This window comes from Phodopus roborovskii, unplaced genomic scaffold, assembly GCF_943737965.1.
Source record: "Phodopus roborovskii unplaced genomic scaffold, PHOROB, whole genome shotgun sequence".
In the NCBI taxonomy this organism is placed as follows: domain Eukaryota; kingdom Metazoa; phylum Chordata; class Mammalia; order Rodentia; family Cricetidae; genus Phodopus; species Phodopus roborovskii.
In genome coordinates, this window is record NW_026126588.1 from 8,656,516 (window position 1) to 8,683,516 (window position 27,001).

Sequence of the window (27,001 nt, forward strand, 5' to 3'; positions counted from 1 at the left end):
GGTGTGTACTGAGTGATTATGGTGTGCATGTGGCTATGTGTCAATGGTTAGGCATGTCTGGGAAGGTTTATTTGTGAAATTTTGTCAAATATTTAGTGACTTAAGAATGCTTACTGGCCTTTGCTCCTATAAAGTGTTTCCTACTTCTGCTACCCTGGTACTTCAAACTTTGGAGGTATTCATTACAGATGCCACAACGGTCTGAACCTGTAGACAGTGATATTTTATTAGATTTATATAACATTGTTGCTGCCCAGGTTGTCATGGGAATGTAAGTCTTCCTTGTTTTCCAGGAGGCCATAATGGGTGGTTCTTGTCATCCAACTAGCCTGTCATGTTCCACAGGTCCTTGTAGTTCTGCATTTATTGCTACTGCTTGCCTAGGTCTTTGTGAGTTCCACCAATGTGTAGCAAAACCCATTGAACAGCTCCATATGCAAGGCACAGTAGGCCTCCACATACTAAGCTGTGTTTTAAAATCTCACTGAAGTCAAATTAGTCTTCAAGCACTAGGCTCTGCCTCTTGGCTCTGTAAGCCTCATCTAAGCCCCCTAAGTCATTGCAGTAGCTACAGTCTCTGGTGAGTATGATGTAACCATGACCATGCCCTCCTTATTACGCTGGGACAACTACTTTTCTATCTCCCATTCCTTTTCCTGAGCCAATTCATATTGGTCCAGAGGACCATGATCTTGCTGAGATGCTAGTGTTTGGGGACAAACACCTCCATAGTCAACCCAAAGCTGGAAATCTTGCATCATAAGCCTTTAACTTCCTTCTCATGTTTCTTCTTAAATAACAGAAATCTCTCCTTGAGAGCTTCAACTTCTATTGCTACAGCAGCCAAATAATACTGGTATCATGAGTGACCATGCAGCACCAATAGCTCCTCTCCAAAGATCAGAACATATGTTAGTTACTTTTCTCTTACTGTAATAAAATACCATGACAAAGGCAACTTAGATGAGAAATAGAAGGAATTTATTTTGGCTTATGGCTCTAGAAGGATGAAAATCCGTCATGATAGGACGGCATGGCAACAAGGGTCAGGTATAGTGGAATGAACAGGAAGCTAAATTCCTACAAGCATGTTTTTTTTTTTTTTCCCCAGCAAGGCTACCCCATCTAAACTTCCCCAAAGATCACCAACAGGGTAGTGATACAGGGAAGAAATACAACACTAGAGGCTGACTTTTTAATGGCTTTGAACACTTCCTCTTCACTCTCTCTGTTTTGTGTTTGCATTGAAGATGTAGGCATTTATTCTTTTCCCAGTTACCATTTATGCCATGTTAATAGTTATTTAAATCTTAACAATATATCTCAATGCAATCAATTGGATATATTTCTGAGAAATCATTCTTAATTCTTAGGAACAGTGATGTGTCCCAAGAACACCCTAGTCATTTTTACTAGAGCTGGTTACGAACCAAACTTCTATCATTATCTTTTCTATTAATCAAGTAGGTCACTAATTTCTAGATTCAGTTATAGAGGTTTTAATTTCAATGTCTTAAAAAAATTGAGGTCATTTCCCAAGTTACTAAAGGCTTTTATAAACATTCCCCCTCTTTAAAAAAATGTTATCAAAACTCTGATACCTTTAGTGACGTCCTACTAAAGGTAGAACTTTGGTGCTCCTTTGTGCCACCCATTGAGTATTCTTTTCTTCCATCAGCACAGAGTAATGTGATAGTGGCCACTAGGTCACTCAGAGACCCACCACCACACACTGTGATTCTAAACCAACTTTCTTCTCATCTTTTCACACCAAGCAACTTCCTGTAGAGCCCTGAGCCTATCAAGCTTCTCTCATCCATCTCAAGAATTCACTACATAGTTTCCTAGACAGCCATGAGCCAGCCAACTTTCTGTAGTGTAAATAAAGAAGCAGATACCAAGCATGTCTTCATCACAGCTGGTGGCAGAGTCATGTTGTACATCCTAAAGAGCAAACCAAAATGCAGAAGGCTCATCTCCCTGCAGGTAATATTGACCATTCCCAGGGGCCAAAACTTGAAGTCAGATCAAGTCCTAGCCTTCTAGGCCAAATGCCAGCATTGACAGTGGTGGGCTCCTTGGAAAGGCACCAAGAGAACATCAAGAGTCAAAGAACACCATGAAGAGAATTTACCAACCATAATTACTACAATCTTTGCTTGCCCTAAATAGCCACCAATTTCCCTGTGCCCTAAATAGCCACCAATCTCCCTCTCTTTACTGTTAATGAAGCAAAGGAGCACAAAAGTATTTCTAATTTGGAGGAGCCAAGGGAGTCTGCATGGGCCATTAGCAGCAGAGAGCTTCATTACTAGGGGAAGAAGTCTCTCCCTGAACTTCGCATGGCTTTATGTGCAAGAAATCAGGAGGCAACCAGTCAATTTTAAATGTTAACCCTTACATTCCCATAGGCCACAATTCCTGTCTACCATCAGAAATGCAAAGAGACTCTGGGCCTCATGTGCTGCATTTTCTTTAATCATGAAATGTCCTACTTCACATCTATTTATTTTATGTGTATAGGTGTTTCCCTGCATGTATGTATATGTACATCACTAGTATCCTGCCCTTGGAGGCAAGAAGAAGGCTTTGGATCCTTGGGATTAGAGTAACATAATTGTAAGCTGAATCCAGGTCCTCTGGAAGAACAGCCAATGCTCTTAATCACTGAGACATCTCTCTAGCCCCAGGAATGATTCTTTTTAATTAAGTGATATGATTCATTAGAATACTAATGTATTTATTGATAAAACTTCCAAACAAGAATAACAATTTATCATCCTAGTTGCTTAACAGTAATGTAATTCAGTGGCCATATAGTGTATAGAACTGTTGGATGTATAGTGCCCACAAAGGACTTGTTAGGCCATCAAACAATATCAGTGGGAACAAACACCAATTCCCTCATTTGTGTTTACCATTAACTTGGATTTTTCTGAGGGTCCATATCCTCTATATGTTAACAAAAACACCGCATTGAACTCGATATAATGCCAAATCTGAACAACTCAGAAATAAAACCTTTATAATTATGTATGCCCTAAGCCACAAACGTTGCTCTGAGCAATTCCAGACTTATACTTGCTGCCACATGCACATATTTTTTTAATGCACAAAATAGGACAAAATCAAAATTTTGAACAGCACCAACAAACCTTGGTGGCATCTTTGTCTAGGAACATCCTTCAAAATTGTCCTGAACTCAGAACACTCCTTTCATTAGCTGATGACCTGTCACCATCCACAATACACTGACATTGTATGCAGTTAGTAATTTTTTTAGTGTGTTTGTGAGAGGGGGGAGAGAGAGAGAGAGAAAGAGAGAGAGAGAACTAGAAACTGCCCCCAAAAGATTTAAGTATCCTGCCTTCTGAGAAAGATGGAAAGTTCACAATAAACCTAAAGAAAGAAAAGAATACAACATTATACAACATTCAGTCTTCCACAATCTTTCAGCAATTCTTACATTATCGTATCATACAATTATAGAAAGTCAAAATATTTCTTATAATTGGCCTTGTGTTTCTGGAGAGCAACAGCCTCCATAATTTTTTTCAAATACATGTTTCTGCCTTTGTATAGACTTAGCCAAAGTAAAAACTTACTGTGGGGTACCTGTGTGACAGCTGCACAGTTCCTCATGGGTACCATCTACCACTTTGCAATAGATTCAACTGTTACCACGTTAAGATGCTACTTGTTGCTTATTCAAATTTAATCCGTGCAGAATGATGCTCCTTCACCCACCATGCTACTTGAGTGATTCTTTATACACCATGTTATCCCTTCTCCAGACCTTATGATTCTAGCCAGAAAGATTTCTTCAGAAACAATGCATCCTTTAAATGATATAACTAGAAGATAGGCAACTGCTTAGCCAGGTTGTTGAAAATAATTGTGCCTGTATTTGGAAGATAGGCTAAGATTCTGTCTTCTCTGTTATGTCTAGACATCTGGTACTGGACACAGTTAATTGACAAACAGCAGCTCACAAGACCCTATTATTGGCCTTCCTGCCAACTCCAAGTTCAGCATCTTCTTGTGGCTTCAAATAAATCGAATGAAAATGTTCATCCTGCAATTATGCAAATGCCACAAATCACAGCTTTATATTCTATAATGTTAGTTGATAAACATTCGCTGATATACCAATGTACCATTTTATTATTCATTAAACTCAATGATCATATAATATTGTTATTGGCACTACCCACTTTGGGTTTCATTGTGATTTTTAAACGATGTCCTGTTTTACTTCTGTAACCCCCGCTGCCGAAAAAACGATAATATATCTTAAAATCACACTGTCTCACAGGGTGTTTCCTTAAAGGACTGAATGAACCATTAGTGATGCTATGCCTATTTATCCCTAGGAAGGAGAGTTAGGTGATTATTAGACGAAAAGCTAGGCCAAAATTTCCATTTGAACTCTTCTTTACTTTTGCATTCACGGAGGCAGGGGGTGCCTCATACTTTGAACACTAACACATTAAGAGCAGTTGCATAGGTAAAAACTGAACGCAAGCACGACAGGAGATGGTATTAAGCAAGATCTAAGAATCAAAGTGAGAACAAGAACATTAACCTTTCCTTCCCCAGAAGGAGGAAGGGAGAATCAGAGGATACAAGGACGCAAGTGAATCAAAGACTGGGTTATGAATGACTCAGACTCTGCCCTCCAGGGGATTTTACTGGATTAGCATAATATCATGTGATTTTTGGAACTCATTCCCCTTTCTTCAGATATTTAATTGTTACATTTGAGCACATCTAATTGTTTTGCCAGGTGTGTTTTCTCATAATAATACTAATACTAATACTAATACTAATACTAATACTAATACTACTACTACTAATAATAATAATAATAATAATAAGAAGAAGAAGAAGAAGAAGAAGAAGAAGAAGAAGAAGAAAACCCTGTAGCACTCTATTCCATTATAGAATACCTAAGTGTTGTTTTCTAAATAGCACACAATACAGACTTGTTTAAGGTGGGGCTTATTGAGCACTTATTGTATGTCTGGTAATGACCTTGTAAACCTAATAGCATGATGTTCATTTTGTTGATATGAGAAATAAAGTGAGGAGGGGGTCACACAACATGTTGAAAGGATCACACATGGGAGATGGAGAAGCTGCAGCCTCTACCCAAGATTCCCAGCTGTTTCTGTATCCTCCAGTTTCTGAAGATGACTGTTGAATGCCATCATCTATCCTCACCATGCTTCATGTGCAAACTACAAAACTCAGGGAAATTAGTTGGCCAGTCTACATGTTTCAAACTGTTGTCACAATCCCATCCATTCGCTAACTAGAAGGCAAAATCAGTGTCTGATTGCTTCATGTCTGAACAAGCTGAAGACGCTTGAAAAGAGACCAACAACTAAAAGCAAATGTGTTTCCCAGTTGATAATTGTGAAGGTTAAATTCTTATCACCTTGCTCACCACATGCTTCCCATCTCAGTAAATTCTCTGTACCACCAGGGAAAGAAAGCATTTGAAAACGTTGGCAACAGATTGGGGGGGTGCAATGAAGACAAGAAGTAAATGTTAAAATATATACTCTAATTAACTGATAGCCCCAGGATAGCAAAACACAATAAGACAGTATGAAGGGGCATTAAGTGACAAATGATTATTTTTTTAATTTTGGAAATAAGGACAAATGATTGCATTTTAATCCCTGAATATTCTGAATAGAAAGTAAATGTTATAGAGACCTCATAAACACAGGCATAAGGCATGGAAAATAATAGCATGAGAAGAACATTTGGAGGTGACAAATTTTTTTTTAATTTATATAAAACTAATTTAAGTCAATGTGTGCTCAATGTTGTATTAGCACCATAAGACATACAACAAACACAACTACCCAGTTACCCTCCTTAACATCTACAAAGGAAGGCAGCTTATAAAACTGCACAGGAGTTATGAGTATTGGTCAGCGCACGTCTGAAGAGTGAGCACACAGCAGGATAACAGAGTGCACAAGATGCTCAGGGAAACTCATCAGAGAAAATCACCTCCATGCTGGGCTCATGGAAGCTGAACCTTATGAACAGAAAACAGTCAAAGAGGTAAATACGGAATAGAGAGATGGGCAAACCGGGTCATGCCAATGCCTCGTTCAGGTAGCACAAAGTGGCTTTGCCTCGGGAAGCACTTGGAAGCACATTTTAAGCAAGGAAGGGAAAGGGCAAGACCAGGTTTGGGCAAGTTAAGGCATCACCAAGTGGCAAGCGAAGAATCACCTGTGAGCACACAGGTGAGAGAAAACTAAAGGTTGACTGCACCGGGCAGTAGGTATGAGGAAGACTCAACATGCCTCGCTCTTAGGAAGTAACCTGTGCAAGCAGTCAGACGTGAAATCCCCGGTCTATAGAAGCCAGGGGCACTGCTGAACCTTGAGGTCAACCTGGGCTACCTAATGAGTTCCCAGCCAGAGGAAGCTAAAGAATGAGATTCAACAGGAGAACATAGAAAGGGGAGAGGAGGAAAGGTGAGTGGTGTACAGAGAAGAGAGGCGGGGAGATAACACTAGAGATGAGAGAGGAAGGGAGAGGAGGAGAGAGAAGGGGCAGAGATGAGATGAGGAGGAAAGGAGACAGGAGAGGAGAGGATGGGACGGGAGGGAAAGGGGCGTTGCTGGGGCTCCCCTTTAGTCCCAGCGTTCAGGAGGGAGAGGCAGGTGGATCTCTGTGAGTTTGAGGCCAGCCTGGTCTACAGAGCTAGTTCCAAGACAGGCTCCAAAGCAATATAGAGAAACCCTGTCTCAAAAACAAAAACAAAAAAAGAGAAAAAACAAAACAAACAAACAAACAAAACAAAACAAAAATTGGGTGTTTGTAACTGTGGGATTACTTCTGGGCAATCTCTTCTATTCTGTTATTGTACATGTGTTTGTGCTAATGCTATGCAGTTTGTATTACTAAAGTAATTTGAGATCATGAATCCATCCCTCCATTTTTACGCACTCTGCTGACTTCCCAAGTGTGTGTGTGTGTGTGTGTGTGTGTGTGTGTGTGTGTGTGTGTGTTTCTCTATGAATTTTAGCATCTTTTTCTAGTTCTATAAAAATACCTTTGAAATTTAAATGGGAGTTATGTTGAATCTGTAGATCACTTTTGGTAATATAACCACTTTTTACCATACTAGCTCTGCTAACGCATAGGTATGGAAGATACTCTCCTCTCGTGTCTCCTTCCTTGTCTTTCCTCGGAGTGTTAAAGTTTCCACTATTGAGGTCTTCCACTTTTGGGCTAGAATTATTCCTAAGTATTGTTATAGCTGTTGTGAATAGGACTTCTTTTTTAATGTCTTCCTTAGAAAGTACATTATCTTATTTCCAGTACTGAAAGTTTTTATCAGGTCTGTAAGTTTTCTACCAGAGTCTGTAGGGACTTTCAAGTAGACTCATACCATTTGCAAGGAAGGAAACTTGTAGGGTTGCTTTTTCTTGTTTGTATAATTTTTATTATTTCTCTTACCCAATTTCTCTAGCTAATACTTTTGCCACTATTTAAAAAAACATATTATCTCATTTCTAATTTCAGAAAATTTTTGTTTTACACACTTTTACCATTTACTATAATGTTGACTACAAGTCTGTCATGTGCATTTGTTGAAATATGCTCCTTCTATTTATAAATTTTTCAAATTCTTTGTCTTGAAGAGGTAGAGAACTCTGCCACAGGCTTTTCCTGCATGGATTGTGGTGATTATGTGATTTCTGCCCTGACTTCTTCTACAAATAGTTATACTCAACCTGGTTATTCAAATGTAGGATCCACACGTCTGGTTCAACACACACACACAAAAGAAAACAATTCAGAATGGATTGCATGAAATTTAAAAGCATTTGCACAACAACAACAAAGAGAGGATGAAAGGGAGAAAGAAAAGAAACTTTAGCAGAATAGTGATACAGCCTGCAACCAGGAATCAAAAACTAACTATAGTACAAGCATGGTATTAATGTTTAGAATATGCAAAGAATATTTTAAAATACCAGAAGAAGAAACCAAATCATTTAATAAAGAAGTAGAACAACTACCTAAAAAGTTAGTTCTCTGAATAAGAAAAAAGAAAGAAAGGAAAAAAGAAAGAAAGAAAGACCAATGGCTAATAAAAAACTGAAAAGTGTTCAACATCCCAGTCAATGGGCTAATACCTAAAATTAAAACCACTTTGAGATTTTACTTTACAGTGATCAGTATGACTATCATCAAGCTACCTATCAAGAATGAGTACAGGTTATTTGTGAAGAAAAACTTTTATTCCCTGCCTGTGGGGATGTTAAATTGGTATGGCCACTATGGACATCACTATGGAGGTTCTTCCCAGAAACAATAATATCTACCTATACTACTCCTGGGTAGAGACCTAAAGTATTATAACTCACCATTCCAGAGACACTTGCATGCCCATGCCTATGGATATAGTAGTCACATTTGCTAAGAATCTGAATCAACCTAGATGCCTGTCTAAGGATGAATGAGTAAATGAAATGCAGTAAATACAATGGAATTTTATTCAGCAGTGAGAAAAAATAAAATCATGATATTCTCAGGAAAATGAATGCAACAAGGAATTATTATGATATATGAAATAAAGACTGACTTAGGACAAGTTCCACAAGATTAATCATACATGCAGAATCTAAATTTAAACCTGTGTGTGCAGATACATGGTGTGTGTGTGTGTGTGTGTGTGTGTGTGTGTGTGTGTGTGTCTGTCTGTCTGTCTGTCTGTCTGTCTGTATTTGACTAATTTAGGGCAAGTCCCACAAGATTTTAATCTCATAAGCAGAATCTAAATTTAAAACATTCTCTCTCTCTCTCTCTCTCTCTCTCTGTGTGTGTGTGTGTGTGTGTGTGTGTGTGTGTGTGATTCAGGCATTATGCTGGCCTGCCCCTGTCACCTGGCAGAATGTACTCAGGCAGTACTCTGGTCAGCCCAGGGTTCTACTAGTCTGGATGCAGGTGCAAAGGACCCTTTTAAAGGAAAGACTCCCACCCACTTATGCTCTCTTTCTTGCTGTTTCCCTGGTGCCAACATGACTTTAATCTGTCTCCCTCTTCTCTCCTGTCCAGTCTCTGTCTCTGTGTCTCTTTACCTCTTTTCTCTTTCCTTCCCACATTGCCCTTTCCAATAAAACTCACCAAGTTATGTGTGCCTGGCATGTTTGTCCCCCACCTCAGTCACCCTCGCCTGCATAGAATCTGCCAAGGTTCCCCCACACCTTTTATCATAACAGAAAGGAAGCCATGAAATCAAAGATAAAAATCATAATGGGGTGAGAGAAAAAAGGAAGGTAATGAAATACTTGTGACATGAAATCCAAACCAAAGGGGTGGGTAGTAGTTTGATAATAGTCCCTACAGGACCATTTATGTATGTATGTATGCATGTATGTATGTATGTGTATGTATAATTTAAATTAGAAACAATCTTATTTTATGTATCAATCCTAGTTCCCTCTCCCTCCCATTATCCAATACCCACCCAGCCCCATTGACTAAACCCCATCCCTCTTCTGCTCCATAGAAAGCATGAGGTCTTCTATGGGAGATCATCAAAGTCTGTCACATCATTTGGGGCAGGACCATGCCTGCTTGCCTGCTGACAGACTTCCTGCCATGATGGTCACAGACTCTAACCCTCTGATACTATAAGTCCCAAATAAATTCTCTCTTCTATAAGTTGCCTTGCTCATGGTATCTAATAACAGAAATAGAAAACTAAAGCAGGGTGGCTATTTGAAGTAAAGAAGGGGACCAGTACCAGGGTAGGCTGGTGACAGGGTTGAGGGTGGTCATGGGGCAATGCGTTAAAGCAAAGCATAAGTCCATACACATATGGAAATACCATAATAAACCATGATATTGTATGATAACTTAAAAATAATTTTTAAATAGGAGGAGGGTAAGAAATAAAGAAATAGTAAAGAATGAGTTAGGAAGGGAGGGGGAGAAAAGAAAGGAAGGAAGGAAAGAAGGTAAGAGAGAGAGAGAGGAAGGATGGAAAGGAGGGAGGGAGGGAGGGAAGGTGGGAGAAAAGAAAGAGGAACAGAGATAGGGGAGAGGGAAGGAAAGAACCTGGTAGTCAACTGACGGGACAAAGTAGGTAAAAGCCATAACATGTGTGTTTGATCCTAAACACCCAGGGAGGAGCAGGTCTGTGGAGCAAAGATATCAGTCCATACAGTCACACTGAGTGTGAAATACACAAGAGAAAATACTGAGAGTTGCTCAGTAGAAATATAAGCAACCCCAAAATGCCAGCTACAGATCTCTTTTATTTGAAATTTTGTAGTGGCCACTTTCACTTTTTTAAAAAAGTGAAAATGAGCACTGAACGTAATTTTAACATAGAGTAACTCAATATATCCTAAATAGCATTTCAACCTCACCAGTAATAGCAAGTTGTTAAAGCTTGTCACATTATCTTTTCATAACATCATAGAAATATGGTGTATAATTTATCCTTAGAGCACATCTCAATTTATACTGGCCATATTTCATATGTTCAGTAATCACGTGTGCCGACTGGCTAACATATCAGCCTATGCAGACTGAAATGTAGGAGAGTAGTTGAACTAAAGGAAACATTGGAGAGTCATCTCTGACTGTGAAAATAACCCAGATGGCTTGGGAAGCATGCATGTTTGAAGGGAAAGGAAAACTCACAGATCCTCCAAAGACATCAGCATGTAAAGGACAGAGAAAGGAGGTGGTGGATGACTTTGAAGAAGTGGCATTTTCCAGATACAATGCAGCAGATGCTCACATGAACTCACAGACTGTGATAGCATGAATAAGATCTGTGTATGTTCAAGCCAGACACAATGCCATCATGGAGGAGAGGAGGTGGACATCATTTCCACTCCTAGCTGAGGCACTATTGAATAATGCTGAGCAAGGGAAAGCCAGATTTCTTCAATGGAATGGCACCTGGCATATCAATCACACTCTAAGAAAGGCCCCATCCTCTGAAGTAGGTCGACATAAACTGGACTCACTGGAGGACAAGGGAGATTTTGAAGAAGTGGCAAGAGGGGGGTGAAAATGATCAAAATAGATTGTGTGAATTTCTCAAAGAATAAAAAACTCTAAAATGAAGATCTGAAAGCATACATGTGGGCGCACACACACACACACACACACACGCACACGCACACGCACACGCACACACACACACACGCACGCACACACACATACACACATACACACACACGCACACACACATACACACACGCACGCACACACACATACACACATACACACACACACATACACACACACACACACACACATACACACACCCACTATTGTTAGCATTATACATAGTCTGCATAATTATACAAAAAGCAAAAGAAATTAGTTCTGTAAGTCTGGAGACAGAATACAAGCAGGGTATAGGAGCCAAGATGGTTCAGTGTGTAAACATGCCTGCCACCAAGCCCAAAAATCTAAGTCCAATTCCAGGAACTTACATGGTAGAAGTTCTCTTCTGACCTTCATACACACATGTATGCATACACACATGTCCTACTTCCACACAAATAAATAAATAAAAATGTAATTAAAAAATTTCTAAAGAAAACTCCCACAACTCTGTGGGCCCTTTCATCAGTAGACCATGGGAGAAAACGTTACTGCCACAGTAGCCTAAGAGAAAGTCCTGACTTGACATCATCATCCTGGGGCTCTTGGAAGAAAGCTTCTGGAAGCAGGAGCTTGGGAATAAACACTTTCCACGATACCAACAACATAAGAAGGACCACGAAGATGAAACATGTTGTCATGTAACAAATGATGAATTTCTCTGCCTTGTGCTGGGCAGCCATTTTTAATTCACTTGGACATTGAGTATTATGGCCAACTTCAAATATTTACTCGATTCTGTCAATCAAACTGCTGGTGTTGAGTCACGGAGTCTAGGAAACGTCTACCACAGATGTGGGCACCAGTTGGGTTTGAGTGAGACAGTGAGTGACAGGATCCTAAGATCACTCACATCAAACAAAGGACTTATGTATAGTGAAAAGGAGCCAGGGATGGGGCCTAACAGAGAAGAAAACATCCCAAGTATTGGATATTAGCAAATGGGGGGAGAGTGGAGCTTTGTTTGTACAGCTACACGGAACCTCACTCCCTGCCCTCTGGGGACCACTTGCTGAGGGAAGGGGGTACCAGTTGAAAGTAAAGACAGCAGCACTTGCCCCAGGGTAAACAGCACAACAAATTAATCCTTTCTCCATGAAACACAACAAACTTTGTATCTAAGCTGAATTCAAATTGCTCATTAGCACTGACATGTTCCTAATGAGGTTATAATGCTCTGGGACAAAGATCAAGCCACTGAGCACAACAAGGGAGGGGTAGGAGCTGGGAGTGTATAATTGGAAGGACCCAGGAGCAGGGCTGCCCAAAGGTCCCCTTGCATTACTGGTTCTCTCTCATTCAGGATGTCTGGGGTCTGAGGACTGTACTGAAGGTCTGCATTTCAAGAGATTCCCATTGATGCTATGTGATAGCCCATAGGCTGCTCTGAACCGCCAGGCTTCACAGCTCATATAATCCAACAGTCTTCTTCTAGTGAGGGCTCAGGGGCCAAACCATCACCAGGAGCATGCTAAGGCTTCCCTTCGGCTAATTTGTGACAGCTGAGCTTCTGTGCCTAGACCTGTGAGTTCACTGGAAATTTTAAAATAGAAGTCTGGGTAGAAGAACAAGGAATCATCTTGGATTTTGTGGTACTAAAAAGGTTTCCAGGACATGGAGTTGTATATTTTAAACCTGGGGAGGAGATGCATTAAAGAAAAACTATTTCATCCTACCAGGAGTCTTTGGGTCTACTTAGAAAATCGCATTAGGGCTGTCATGAGACCCAGGCTGGGATGACCATGACATGTTTCTACAGCAAAAGGCTGCACAGCCCTAGCTCTGGAGAGCCGAGGACTGATATTGGGGACAGGGCTGGAGTATGGCAGAACCTTCACCACCACAATGCCCAGCACCCTCCTACACACACACACACACACACACACACACACACACACACACACACACCCTATTCAAACCTTAAAGAAAGCCATTTTAGGAGTTTGACAAATATCTACAGATAAATATCATACAAGCACATGCTGTTTCTCTTCACTACACAAATCTTTTAGCATCATGTAGGAAAAAAATAAATCATATAAGAAAGAAAAGACTAACTTTCATAGATTCCCCCAACAGTCCTCAAAGCCAGGTTTTGTGGAAGCATAAATATGATGATAATGAAAATCAGGCTACATTCCTGGGAATGAAGGAAAAAGTTATCCTCAGGACAAGCAAAATTAGAAATGAAAACATCTCCCTGTCACTCTTATGTTACTCAGTGGATCGCAGGGCCCTTTCACAGTAGAGAAAATAATGGATATTTTGGAACATGGAGAGAGAAAATATTTGGACTGGTTAAAGATAACTCTATTTTTAAACCTTCCAAAGGAGAAAGAGAAGAGACACTTCTCTATGCACTCAGTATACAGCTAGTGCGGCCCTGCCTCCATGATCTCCCCCACCCCCAGAGTAGACTGGTTCAAATAAGTTGCCAATGTGGTCTGATGGAATTACTTGGCTTAATATTCATGGAGTTGGGACACTTAAAGGGAGGAAATAAGTGTGGCTAAATATATACAATGCATTTGAAATAGGTAAAAGGGAGAGCCCCAGACACTCTGCAATCATTACCTGGAAATTAAAGAGGGCAGAAGCAATCCTATTATACATTATAAACAGCCCAGCTGCTGACTTAATGGTAGTTTGAGTAGCATAACCAAGGAGTCCTTGCTCCAATATTAATAGGAAAGGTATTGTAGGAATCCAATAGTTCATGAAATTAACAAGGAAAATGAACTAGAGTGAGCGACCTGGCACGTAAAAGAAGGCATCAGCAATTGCTCCCCTGAAGCACGCTGAGCACTTAAAAAGAGCTTGGGGAAAGTGCATGTTTATAAATGAGGACAGCATTAGTGGAATCTCTTAAATAATACTTCCCATTTAAATAAATTTCAAATATGTTGTGGGTCATGAGTCTTTCAAAGAAGCTGTTGACTCAAAATGTCAATAAGGAATCATGGGCTATGACAGCTCGTGCAACGATATTAACAGATACCATTTGAATGAGCCTAAAACCACCATAATTCCGTGATTGATTTCACAATGGTCACCTTAGTCCCAGTTCACCTTTAAAGAAATAAACACTTCAGCTCTTCACAAAACAATTTCCCATCCATAAGCTTAGGCCTGACTGGGTGGTATGTACACGCCCATTAACAAGCAGAGATGTGCAGTTAATGCTACTTACAAACCAATAGACATACGATGAAAGAGAACACCTTCCCCGCAGATGCTGCCCGGGACAATATGACTGAAGCTGGCATTGGCTAAGCATGTATCTGAGAGGGTTTCCATGGAAGGAAGAATGTGACTTCCATTCTTCCCAGACAGGGACCCATCTAGGTCTTCCAAAACTGCTGCGTGAGGAAATGGAAATGCTACTAAATTTGGAGAGTTTTCAAACTTTAACTCCCTGGTCTTCACAGTAAATCCACCTACAAATTAGAAGACAGACTGTTACACACAACGTGAATCTGTTGCTACAAAACTAAATTCACAAGATCCCTTTCAGTACTTTATCTAGAACATTCTAAAATTTCGTATTCATTCAGTCATCCACAAAAGACAAAAAGAATGCAAATGTTCTCTTATGTCAGGGTACATGTGTTAGAGATATTGGGAGCCAAGAACAGCATAGCCAGCCACCATTTAGTTTAGTCTGTAAGGCAATGATTTTGTTCCAAGGATTATTTTACTCTCCAAGAAACATTGACATTCTTTTGAGTTATTATGGGCTGTCACATTGGTGGTGCTAATGGCGGCTGAGAAGAATGGCAAAGAGATGCTATTAAATTTCCTACAATGATTACAATTTTCTAGGTAACAGAACAATAGCTCCAAATACCAACCATACCATGGGGGTCTGGGAAGAGCTCTTCTATTAAGGAACAGAAATAACAAGCACTAGTTCCCTAAAAACTAGAGGTGTTACACTCTAGTCTCCCAGTCTTTTGGCTTCCATTCTTCTATCATAACCCTGACCTCATCAATAATGCCTCAAACAGTGAGATTTATACTTTCATTTCTTTATTTTGCTTACTTTCAAAACCAACATCCTATTAACCATTAGGAGTATTAGGAACACACTTTATAAATATTACCTCAGGCCACACCTCTCAGCTCATTCTCTAATGTCACCACCATGGCCAGACCACCAACCTAGAAACACGTTTATAGCATGCTTCCCTGTCACTGAAGAACAGTATACAACAGTCAACACATACACTGCGTACTGTTGTGTCATGCACGTTATAAACTACAGCAAATAAAAAACAAATGAGAACAAGATGCTCACAGATGATGTAGCATTTTCTTTCACTCTGCTTATCAGTGAATTATGGGCAGTGAAGCAAGTCATGTGTGAAAGACTTGCTAATGCCATGTTCTGTAGACATAAAACTTACTAATACCCTCACCTCCACAGTTGTCTATTGTTGGACATATGTTTCATTTTCCAAGGAAAATCTGATGTATAAAATCTCTAAGATTTTGCCTGTGTCATCTGTAATGCCTAGAAATCCTTTCCTGTTGTAGTTTTCTGTTTACCCTTTGGTGCCTTGGAAGAATCACTTCTCCAAGGTACACCCATCCACGATCCTTCATTGGTGTGTTAACTTCACCAAGATTGCTTTCGTCGCCCTTCAGAAGTCATGTTCTCGGATAATCATTTTTGAAGAAGCGTGTGGTTTTTCTGATTGTACCCTCTACATTCTTATGTAGATCTTATGGTAGACAGTTTTTAAACAAATGAAACGCTTATTCACCCAACATCATCCAGTGACAAGAGATTCTTTTCTCGGTGTCTGATGAATGATATGAAATCATCAGGGAGTTGGAGAACTATGAACTGAAGTGTTTGCCATAGGGCATTTTAACGTTCCTACGACTGTCTCCCAATCTTAAACTAAAATCCCCAACCTTTGGCTCTGCTGACATAAGGGTAAAAGAGTAAAGTGGAGACTGGCTGATTATTCATTTAATTAAAAAAAACAAACAATTATCCAAATTGGTGATTCAAACCACAAGAGCATATTTACTTGAATTGCTTGGTTTGGCTGTTTACAACGATCAGATCAACTAAATTGTTCTCTGCCTCTTTTCACCTTGGCCTGTGAGTCCTCCAAGGAGTTACTTCCCACCACTCTGTATGGCAGTTAACAAGTCATCAAGAATTACCCTTGTTTGCCTTGTACACATCACAGCCCAAGTTGTTGAAGACGTTAAGTACTCTGGCTTGGGATCTATCAGCAGTGGTGTGTGCAGGTCAGTTTGTGCTCATCTGTCCATCATGCGTCTAAATTCATTTATTCATCTTACCAATGAACTTCTCACTAGGCAACAGCCTCTCTTCCACGTACCAGTTTAAAAACAGACACTAGCCAAGAGAGATGTCTCCACTTTGTGAAGCTAAGAGTCCAGGTGAGCCATAGAAATGTAAGTGTCATGGTCACTGAGACATATAATGGGAACTACAGATTTCATGTGGGAAGCACCTAGCCTCCTGAATTCTTTTGTGGAACTTGAAAAGTTTGTATTGATATAATCATACAAGTGAAAGAAATATTGACTCATCAGAGCCCCTGCCGTTATTTGTCTTACTCACCTGAACACTGGTCTTATTTATCATCTGTCCTGTCTGTTCAAACTTACCCTGTCCTTGGGAACAGCCAGAACAGGTTCTAATGGCCACACAGTTCAGATCAAAATTAACAAAGGTTGTATTAGAAACCATCAGTTCCCATCTTTTGGGAGTTTTAATCCCAGCTGACATACATAGACTTCCCTGTGTTTTTTTTTTTAAAAAAAAAAAAAAAACAGAAAGAAAAACAAAAATACAAAGTAAGACTGCCAGATATATGAAATCTAGTTGTAATGCACAAGTAAAATAATTAAAACAAGAACATTGCAAGCTATACATACTGAAAGTATTGAAACAACAAAACGCTTACTACTAATATTTATGAAAAAGAACATATCTAATAAAACAGAAAGAAACTGCAAATCTCAAAGTAAAAAGGCAGAAATTAAGACATTTCTCTAAAGTGAAATGTATGCCTAGTAAGTAGCCATATTTCAAAATGTTTAACATCATATAAAGTAGGGGGTGCAAATAATATACAATATATCTATTAGAATTTTAGAATTTTTTAAAATTGTCACTATCAAATGCCTATGAAATGGAGAGCTACTGAAGCTCACATATTGATTACGGAATACACAATGGGATAGCTACAATGGAAACCACTTTGGCAGCTTCTCACCATGCCTCATATGAAACAGCCATTCAATTGTTAGGTAATTACCTTATAAAAATGAGAAGGGTCAGTCATATAAACATATTGCATAAATGGTTATACCCAACTGCTTATTATCACTAGACCTGGAACACAATTTAAAAGTTTTCAACAATTGAATGAATGAAAGAACTATGTTACATTGGTGCAGTGGTTTGTAATTCATTAATCAGGGATAGAATACTAATAAACACAAGTGAAATGAATCCCTGAACACATTAGCAACGAAAGAAGCTAATCCCAAAATGTGGCATACCATATGACCCCACTTAAGTAATTATTGAGCAAGGAACCATCCCAACAGAGAGTAGATTAGTGATGGCTCAGCATTAGTAGTCAGAAGAGGATGTGCTTAGAGAGATGAGGCCTGAGGGAGCTGAGTTTGAGACAAGTCTTCTGAGTATCGGTTACCGGCACCACAAACTTATACGTGTGCCAAAATGCAGAAAGACACATAGTAAAGATCAACTTCTCTACAGATAATACAGAAGAAAAAAAAAAACATTTTAGATATCTACATTTTCCTACAAAGCCTCTTCAGCAAAGCCCGTTTAACTAAGCTGTTGGCTCTGCATTGTTCCATTGTTAAAAAATAGTTGTGCAATTGGAACTATTAAAGTTTTTTTACCCAAAAAAATCTCCAATAGAAAAAATGACAACTAATATAAACAAACAAGAGAAATAAATAAAATCTCAGTGTAGGTAAAGTTAGGATGCAAATCAAAGGGAAATGAAAACATCATTAATAAGATTTTATTCTTACTCAAGTAAGAGTTGAAAACATCACAAATATACAAAGAGCCAGCAGAAAAACAGAAAGGTGTGCAGGGCAAACAAGCGCTCTCTGGACAGCAGTGGCTGTCCACTGGTTCCTGCATGAATCACACTGCCTGCACAGAGCATTTATCGGCCCATTCTGGGCACCGACAATATAGGAATAACAAGTTGGTGGTTGAACAAGCTGTGCTGTTGCCTTCGGGATCTGGGATGAAGGGATCTTCAAGAAATGAGAGTGTGAAAGGATAGGACAATGGGAATGCAAGGGAGATGAAATCGGTATGAAAAACAGGGTGTGGTAGCAAAGGAGGATGGATAATGGGGAAGGGCAGGGGGGGGGGCAGAAAAGTAAACGCAAAGTGGGTTGATACATCTACAACGATGTAATGATGAAACCCTGCATGGTACCTTACCTTAAACAGTTAATTTATCAAGGAAAATGTCTGGTGGGGGAAATATCTGAATGGACAGTCAAAGGGAATGATGTGTTACCAGATTCAAGGCTGCTGCATTGCAGGGGCTCCCAATAAGAGGAGCCGCTGCTGCAGAACAGTCCACCTCTTTACTGAATGGCTCTGGGGAAATGCACTTTCAACCTGAATCCCCCCCCCCCAACACACACACACAAGGCGTGAGTTGAATTACATGAGCTCTGAGTATAAGTTTTAAAGCTCCGAGAGTCTATAAGATTTTTTTTTCAAATGAGTAAAATCAGGTAGAAAATGGCTAGAAACTGTCAAATACCACCAGTTCCTGTCGTGAACTCAATTGATCGTGAGAAAATATTTGGTAGAGTCACAAAATGGAGTAATACCCAATGACTGGAATAAATTACTACAGCACAAGAAGACACAGACAAAGCTCATGGACATATTATTGTGCCAAAGAAACCCAGAAACAATAGAGTTATGTGCTGTGTGACTGTGTTATATCAAATAATGAGAAGAAAAAAATCAATTCATATCATAGAGGAGTCTGAATCATGGTTCCCCTTTAGCTTTGGATACATAGGTTTAAATCTGGGAATAGAAAGGGGACATTGCAAGGGAAATAGGTAGTTTTTGTTTGTTTGTTTGTTTTAATCTGGGTGGTGCACAGTTGATTTGATTTATTGAGAAAAACACATTGTGATCATTACTGTTACAGACATACATATATACATATACTTATATGTGTATGTATGCACAAATATATGAGTGCAACCTACTGTATCTCTTTTTTTGCTCTTTGTGTGTTTTTTGTTTCAGGGCTGACCTCTACATATTAGATATGTATTTAGGGGGCCCATCACTGGGAGAGGCTAATTCTCCCTCCTCTGGCAGTCATTAGTTGTCTATAGTACTTGGTCTAGGGAAAAGAAACTATCAGTATGAGAGTTGGAGGGTTTATGGGATGGGTTGGAAGGAAAAGGGGGGTAAGTGGGAAGATGATGTAATTCTACTTTAATTAAAAATGTACTTACAAAACACATTGTGTGCTTTTCTCTGTAAATATTTCCATATAACATTTGCTTTCAAAGGTAGGGCCAATGGAAAGTAGAAGAAGCAGAGGATGAAAGGTAAGCAAAGAAAGAAGGCAAACAAGGCCCCATCCCTTGTTAAGATTCTTCTGGCCATTGATGGCTGCTGGGAGGGGATGGGACATTTTGTTCAGTAGTGTAGCATCTGAGAGGCTACCCATATTTCCAGTTGATGTTCCTGTATCCTTGCATGTGCAAGTATAATTAAGTGAACTCAATGGATTAGAAGAAGAAAAAACAGATCACATGAAGTTAAGAGGGAATGATAGGGTGGATAAAAGAGGAGTTGGAGTAGGCTTGATCAAAATGTATTATATGCACGAATGAAGACCTTGAGCATTAAGAGGAAAAAGAACAAAGTTTAAAAAATTGAAGTCTAGAATTGCTGAAGTACAGTTTAACGTCGTTAATGTAATTATGGCATCATCACAACCAGCAGGCATGTTAAAAATTTAATTCTGGTAGCTAGAATGTCAAAACATAATGAGCATGTGAGAAATGAGAAAAATATCTTTGAAAAGACGCAACACAGGACAGTCCAAATCATGTTTGAAAAATGAGGGAAAGGAAAACAAAAACAATGATTAAAACTGAAAGCACAAAATAAGACAGTAGAAAATGCAAATACGTGGGAGACATCAGCAGGGATAGTAATTGAAACCATGAGAGAAAATGAGATTTCCCCCAGCGGGAGCAAGCATATTGAGAAAAGAGGGGCCCTGCAACAGAATTTAGAGGCACGAAAAAGATGAAAGGTCTGAACTGGGGTAGACAAATCCCCGATGAAAATGAGAAATAACCCCTGGAGAAAATGGAGGAAGAATGAGGCAGCTCTACCAGCACTGCTGAATACTTTACATTTTTATTATAAACATTCTCAAATGAATGAAGAAGTTGAAAGGGCATAGAATTTTCTGATTAGCAGTGATCCAGATTCAAACATTTTCACTGTGACATCTTATTCTTTTCACCTCCTTTTTACCTGCTAAATCTCATGGGATATATTTTCATACATACATTATACCACATGTACACACATAATATTTAAGCATGGTTCTGATATAACCATGATGCCATGATCACATCCATAAAAAATGACTGGTGTCTTTAAACAAATACCAAATTATTTCCAATAGCAACAAAAAGACAGTCAGCCTGCAGATACTCAGAAACATAAAGAGAACAAAATTTAAAGCCAAACTGGGATGTCTATACATGAAACAGGAGGATGATTAAACTGTATGTTAAGCAGCTAGCATCAAAAACTGCCCAGAAAAAATAAGATGTAGCGAGCTGGTACTCAAACATTTTCTTCCTGAAAATTAAAGGTATTCTATGCCCATGAACAGACAGGTGATACAATAGGTAGGAACACCAACACAAACATGCTTAATTTGCCTCTACTCACAAAAAGCATAAACTATTATCTGTTAGAAGATATGATTATATGCTATCAATCAAATGTGAGAAGGGCAAATTCTCTAAAAAACCTTAATTCTACAAAGCCAGACAAGGTTGAGAGATGGGCAAAATCTTATTCCATCATTTAGCATCCTCCTTACATTTAATGAAAAAATAAAAAGATACCTGCCAAAAATGTGACTCTATAATAAACTTTAAAATTCATTAATTAAAGATTGCCATTTTTCTTGTTGCATCAATCACGGGATTTCTCAGACCCTTCAACACTTTTTGCAAATGCAACTTATTTCATTGTGTATATTTAAAAATTTCAGGATCACAGTGTCCAGGTTGACAGCAAAATAATTATTGTAATGAGGACAATTTTAACACATCTGTCATACCACACACTTATTTTTTAAAGAGTAGCTAAGGTTTATTTATTTAACAGGAATTGCTACCATGACCCAATTTCATTAACTGTAATCCTCATAATGCATTATACATTTCTAGACTTATTTTCAATTGCAGACCCAAAAGGGTGTATGGTAACAGCATAGGTAAGTGAAATTTCCTGAAGGCACACCCCTAGGACAAAATTTTCATAGAAAACACTTCATAGGAAATGACATACCTATTAATAAATGTTTCCCACCAAAACACTTCCCTTATAATCAATAGTATTTGATCACAAGTCTGGAGAACAGCAAGGCTGTCCAATCAAGCACTTGGCATGAATCTGGAACTTGCATTTGTAAAGTCAATGGATCTCTCCATTTCATCTTACCTATTAATCCAGTCTGAACAATATCATCATTTAGGTAACAGCTGGATATAAAATTGAATGGTTTCATTATTTTGGTGACTTACTATTATTTAGAATTCTCTAGAACACATTTGTGCAGGAGCTTTTATCAGTAAACCGTTGTCCTGCATTTGTTAAGAGTCTCAAAGGTCATCATCTAGACTGCATTGCTAGTGAATAACATCAGGAGTGTGATTATATTTTATTATCTCATAATAAGTATCCTTTGGTCATAAATTACATCTTAACCTATGTCACTCTTCCACTGATTATGATGTCTAGTTAACATCAATTAAGACTCTAAAACATTAATTTGCCAGGACAGTTACTCAGTTTTATGGGCAAGATTGCTTCAGTATGTAGTATAAAGTCATTACTAGATTTAGGGTCCATTGACCTTGCAGCATCCCCTCTGGAGACAAGGCAGGCTAGAGAGATGAGTCATCTCTAAATCAGCAACCCTGGGGGGGGGCAGGGGAATAAAAAATGTCAGGAAAAAGATACTTCAAAAAGGGTTAACTCCAAAGTGAAGAGCTAAATATAGGAAACTGTAACTCAATAACAAAATAATTTAAATATTTTTAATTTTAATTTAACATTCATCTATGAAGTAATCTCCCCTGTAAGAACAAGATTTAATTAGCATATGAACTTCTACTGAATACATTCGGGAACAAACTGAAGAGAATACTCTCCCCATGGATCCCGAGAATTCTGCAAACCACCTACACATGATTAACTGTTTTGTGATGGTCCACTGTTGTCAGTTTGACAGAATCTACTATCACCTAGGAGACATGGCTCTGGGTATGTCTGGTAGGGATTGGTTAGACTGAGTCACCTGAGCTGGAAAGCCCCTACCTGAATGGGGGATAGAGTCCAGGGCCGCAAAAACTGAGAAAGCCAGCTGAGGAGAGGTGTTTGCTCATCACATCCTGCTTCCTGACTGTGGATGTGAGCAGTGTTTCATGTTCCTCTCTCTGTGACTTCCACGCTGATAACCATACCCTCCAAATGTTAGCCAAAACTGACCCATTCAGGCACTTGCCACCTCCACAAGAAAGGTAATATAAATGTTAATTGCCGGTATCTATGTGACTCTTAGAAATGAGGACACAGGAAATTACTGAAGGTCTGGAGTCTAAGAAGACATGGGTGCTCAGAACTTCCCTAAGGGGAAATGGTCCCGCTAATCTGGGAAGCAGCTTATGCCATATCTTGATGTGAAATGGCCGTCACAGGCTTGAGTTTTGTCACTTGTTCAATAGAGAGTGGCAGACATTTCAGAGGCTATGGAGCCTTGAGGAGATGGAGACTAGCTTGACAGAACCCAATCATTGAGGGAAGAACCCTGAATGCTATACCCAAGCCCTGGTTCCTATCATAGCTCTGCCTATCACAGCTCTAAATTTGCAAACTTCTGCTGGACATGACTTATCCCATCTATCATAATTTCCAGCCACCATTCCTCCCCTACCATGAAGGACTGAAACTCCGAGGGACAATAAATCTTTCTTTCCTCAATTATTTGTGGCATGTATTTTGGTCACAACAATGTAAAAAGAACTCACATGGGCCCTTGAACTATGCAATGCAGGACAAGCCATCTATTGTCTGATTTCTGTAACATAGAAACCCATATTTTTTTTTGAAGGGCTATGCATTCACATACAAAATCTTATCACATACATTCCTTTGTCTCAGCCACCAACACTAAAGGCATTTTCCTGGAAACCCTCTGGGCATGCTGGCTAGGGAGGCAGTAGACAATCTTCTCACTTCCTGTTCTCCAATTCAATTTCCCAGTCCTGTAGCTGACCACCTGCAGAGTCCCATCTTTCTCCTCTTCTTCTATTTCTTGTGGAGTTCATAGTTCCTCAAGACGGGCCCAGCCTTCTCCTCCACCGTGAACCCCCTCAAGCTCTCCCCTCCCTTTCTATTCCATCTTCATATCTATTCCGTCCTTTCTGTCAGTTCCCAATACCTGAAATCTCATTCTACCTGGGAACCCTGACCCCACCCCAATGTCCACACCTGTCAGGGACTCAGAAGCCACCAACAGCCACACTTGCCTCACTTCTATCAGCCTAGATAATTTCATCCATGCTCTTTGGGGTTCAGGCTCAATGTAGAAATACTCCTGCTAACAAAAATTTAGTGAAGAAGCTCAGAACATCAGAGCAGAGGGACAATGTGACTTCATGATGTTCACAGTCTTTGAGAGGCTCTAGAAAAGTGAACTAAATCAACTTGATGCAGGTTTGTTTCTTTGTTTTGGTTTTGAGAGACAGGGTTTCATTTTGTACCTCAACCCTGCTTTGAACTTGTGTCACGATCTTCTGCATCAGCCTCCAAATTGCTAGAATTACAGGTATGAGCCATGACACTCAAATTATTAGGTTTAATACTGAATTTGTATACATTAAAAAACATACCTTTAAATCAAATCAGAATTTTTCAAACTATTAATGACTTAGGATTTACATGAACTCAACACCTCAACTCTAAGTACTCAAATTATATTATTGATATCATGACTGTGACAAATAAAATGCTCCTTTGTTTACCATGACACAATAACATTTCTGTGATCAAGGAGCCCAGTCTACATAATCAGGTCCTCATGGACAACCCACAACCACCTCAGTAAGACACAAACCTTTTGTGTGAAACGACCAAGTAAAAAGCTGTCAGTCACCAGAGTGTTTGCATCACTTTCCAAAATGTCAATTCCACAATCTCTGCATGCATAAACTTGGAAATTTTTCAGGTGGATATTGTTACTTCTAAAAATCTATAAAATAATAGCCTGTTATGACAAAGGTCTAAAGATTGCTTTTTTTTCGTAAGATCTCTTTAATTATTGATTAAGTATAAATAAGTAAATAAGCACACTGGCATATTTAAGCAGATTTTTGTCTACCAAGATCAGTACAGACATCTCAAAGTAGCTAACAAATCCCTTTGGAAATTACATTCATACTCTAACAGGCAATAGATTAAGAAGTCAATGTGAGTTGTCCACATATTTAAAACAATCTCTCATTCCCCAAACTTACAAAATTAATTAATAAAAGTGTACATTCAAAAACTTCAGTGTTAAGCATTTTCTCACAGCATTAGCAGATCTAGTCAGAAGATTGCAAATATAAAATCAGGAAGTCAGTATGTCTACAGGTTGATTCCTTGTGTATGGATTTATACAAATTAATGCATATTTGTGAGTACTTGGTGTAGCATCTCTACAAAGGCATAAAGGAACAACAAGGTTTAGGAGAGTTAAAAAGCATCCCAATGTTCTTGGAAATGGGGTTCTTACTATTGATCTTGGTCTCATATTATCAAGAACTCTTGGGCTGTGATCTTTAACTTCTCTACTTCTCTAGGCCTAAGGTTCGCCATCTTTAAAAGGGGTGGGACAGAGAACTGGGGTTGGAATGTAGAATGAAACTTAAAAAAATCAATACAATATTTTAAAAATGAGAACCAACAGCTGACCCAATGGTCATCTCTTGCTCATTAAATTATATCATATTTGCATTCATACTTGAACGTGTCCTACTGAATGAAGCCTAGGAGTCATTCACATATGATGTTATCATATTTTCACATGTCATTTGGATTTTGTGCATGAATTTTATAATGTGTCAGCTTGCCAATATTTTCTAAAATGGCAGTTCTTTGAAGACAGACTATGAGTACAAAATAGGTAAGACCAGAACTGATAACTTAACAACTACTACCTAATTACAGGTCCCCCAAAATAACTTATTTGAAAATATATACAAAAATAGTAACATCAAGCTTTAGCCAGCAAATCTCTGGTTATAAGTTATACACTAGCAAAGTGTACCTATTAGAACTGTGAGTACAATTTTCACAGTGTACAAGCATTTTTCTTTTTTATAGAAGAAATACTATAATTATGAAACTTGATGGAAATAATGCTTTTAAACTATTATTATACCTAGAAATTGAGGAGATCTTTGGTTCAAATCAATAATTCTTATCTATGAGACTTGAGAAAGTATTCCTACACTCACGAAAGTTTTTTTTTTTTTTTTTTTTTTTTTTTTAAATAAAATATCCAACACAATTAGGGATATCCTTGCTAGCTATCCTAATCATGCATTTTAGGCTTTATTTGTTCAAAATTGTCTTCCTTTTATTGAAGACTCAAGTAAATGTTTAGCATTTTCTCTAGTCCCTAAATGCTTTATAAACGTATTTCCTCATCTATGCATACTAGGCTGCAGAGTTCTAAATTGCAGAGATGAATGCATGAGAATATCTCTTGATAGTACTAGTGACCCTAGGTAATTTTAGTTGTAACTAATTCATAGAAAACAGGCAAAGTTCCCTTTTTAAAAGTCACTGTGGCAGTAGATGCTAAATGAATAAACATGAATCTTTTTTGAGAAAAAGTAGAAAATAAAATACAATGATTAAAGTGAATGAGGAGCCATGTTTTCCTTAAGACTGAAGTCTGCATTACTCACGATATTACACTAGCAAACACTGTCTGTGTCTTCACTCTTGGTTGTGTTCCTGACCAAGTATTGATATTTGACAACTCCTTTACTTTCCGGTTCTTCATTTATTTGTCATAAGTAGGAACTGGAAGGGAAGTTTAGATGAACCTCTACAATTGACATCTCCTAATTGTAAATACCCCTAATATTTATCCTGTAGATATAGTGATGTAATGGTCTGCCTCTAGAAAACAAAGACACACACACATACATTTATATACATACATACACACATACATATATACATGTATACATGTATACACATATGCACATATACATATATATTTACCTGGGCACCACCTGCACTTCCCCAAACCATGAAATCTTGGAAGAGAGTGAGGCCAGTATCATTATTCCAAAGTGGTTGAAATTTAGGATATATAAGGAGACCATACCTAGAAAGCAAAGAATGAAAATAAATTAATCAAAATATTCCCCATTGGGATTAAAAATGGTTTTATGCATTTTAAAAAACATGGTCATGGGACATCTTTACAGACAT

At 38.7% G+C, this 27,001-nt stretch overlaps 1 protein-coding gene across 1 annotated transcript in view; it reads right to left on the minus strand.

Moving 5' to 3' along the window:
• The window catches only part of Pkhd1 (PKHD1 ciliary IPT domain containing fibrocystin/polyductin), a 374,971-nt gene that overhangs the window by 168,327 nt on the left and 179,643 nt on the right, over nucleotides 1-27,001 (minus strand). The window contains exons 43-46 of the mRNA XM_051204291.1: nucleotides 26,789-26,894; nucleotides 24,627-24,761; nucleotides 16,822-16,954; nucleotides 14,360-14,606 (exon numbers count right to left, since the gene is read on the minus strand). Coding sequence (XP_051060248.1) covers nucleotides 14,360-14,606; nucleotides 16,822-16,954; nucleotides 24,627-24,761; nucleotides 26,789-26,894 — 621 coding nt within the window. The remainder of the gene's footprint in view (nucleotides 1-14,359; nucleotides 14,607-16,821; nucleotides 16,955-24,626; nucleotides 24,762-26,788; nucleotides 26,895-27,001) is intronic.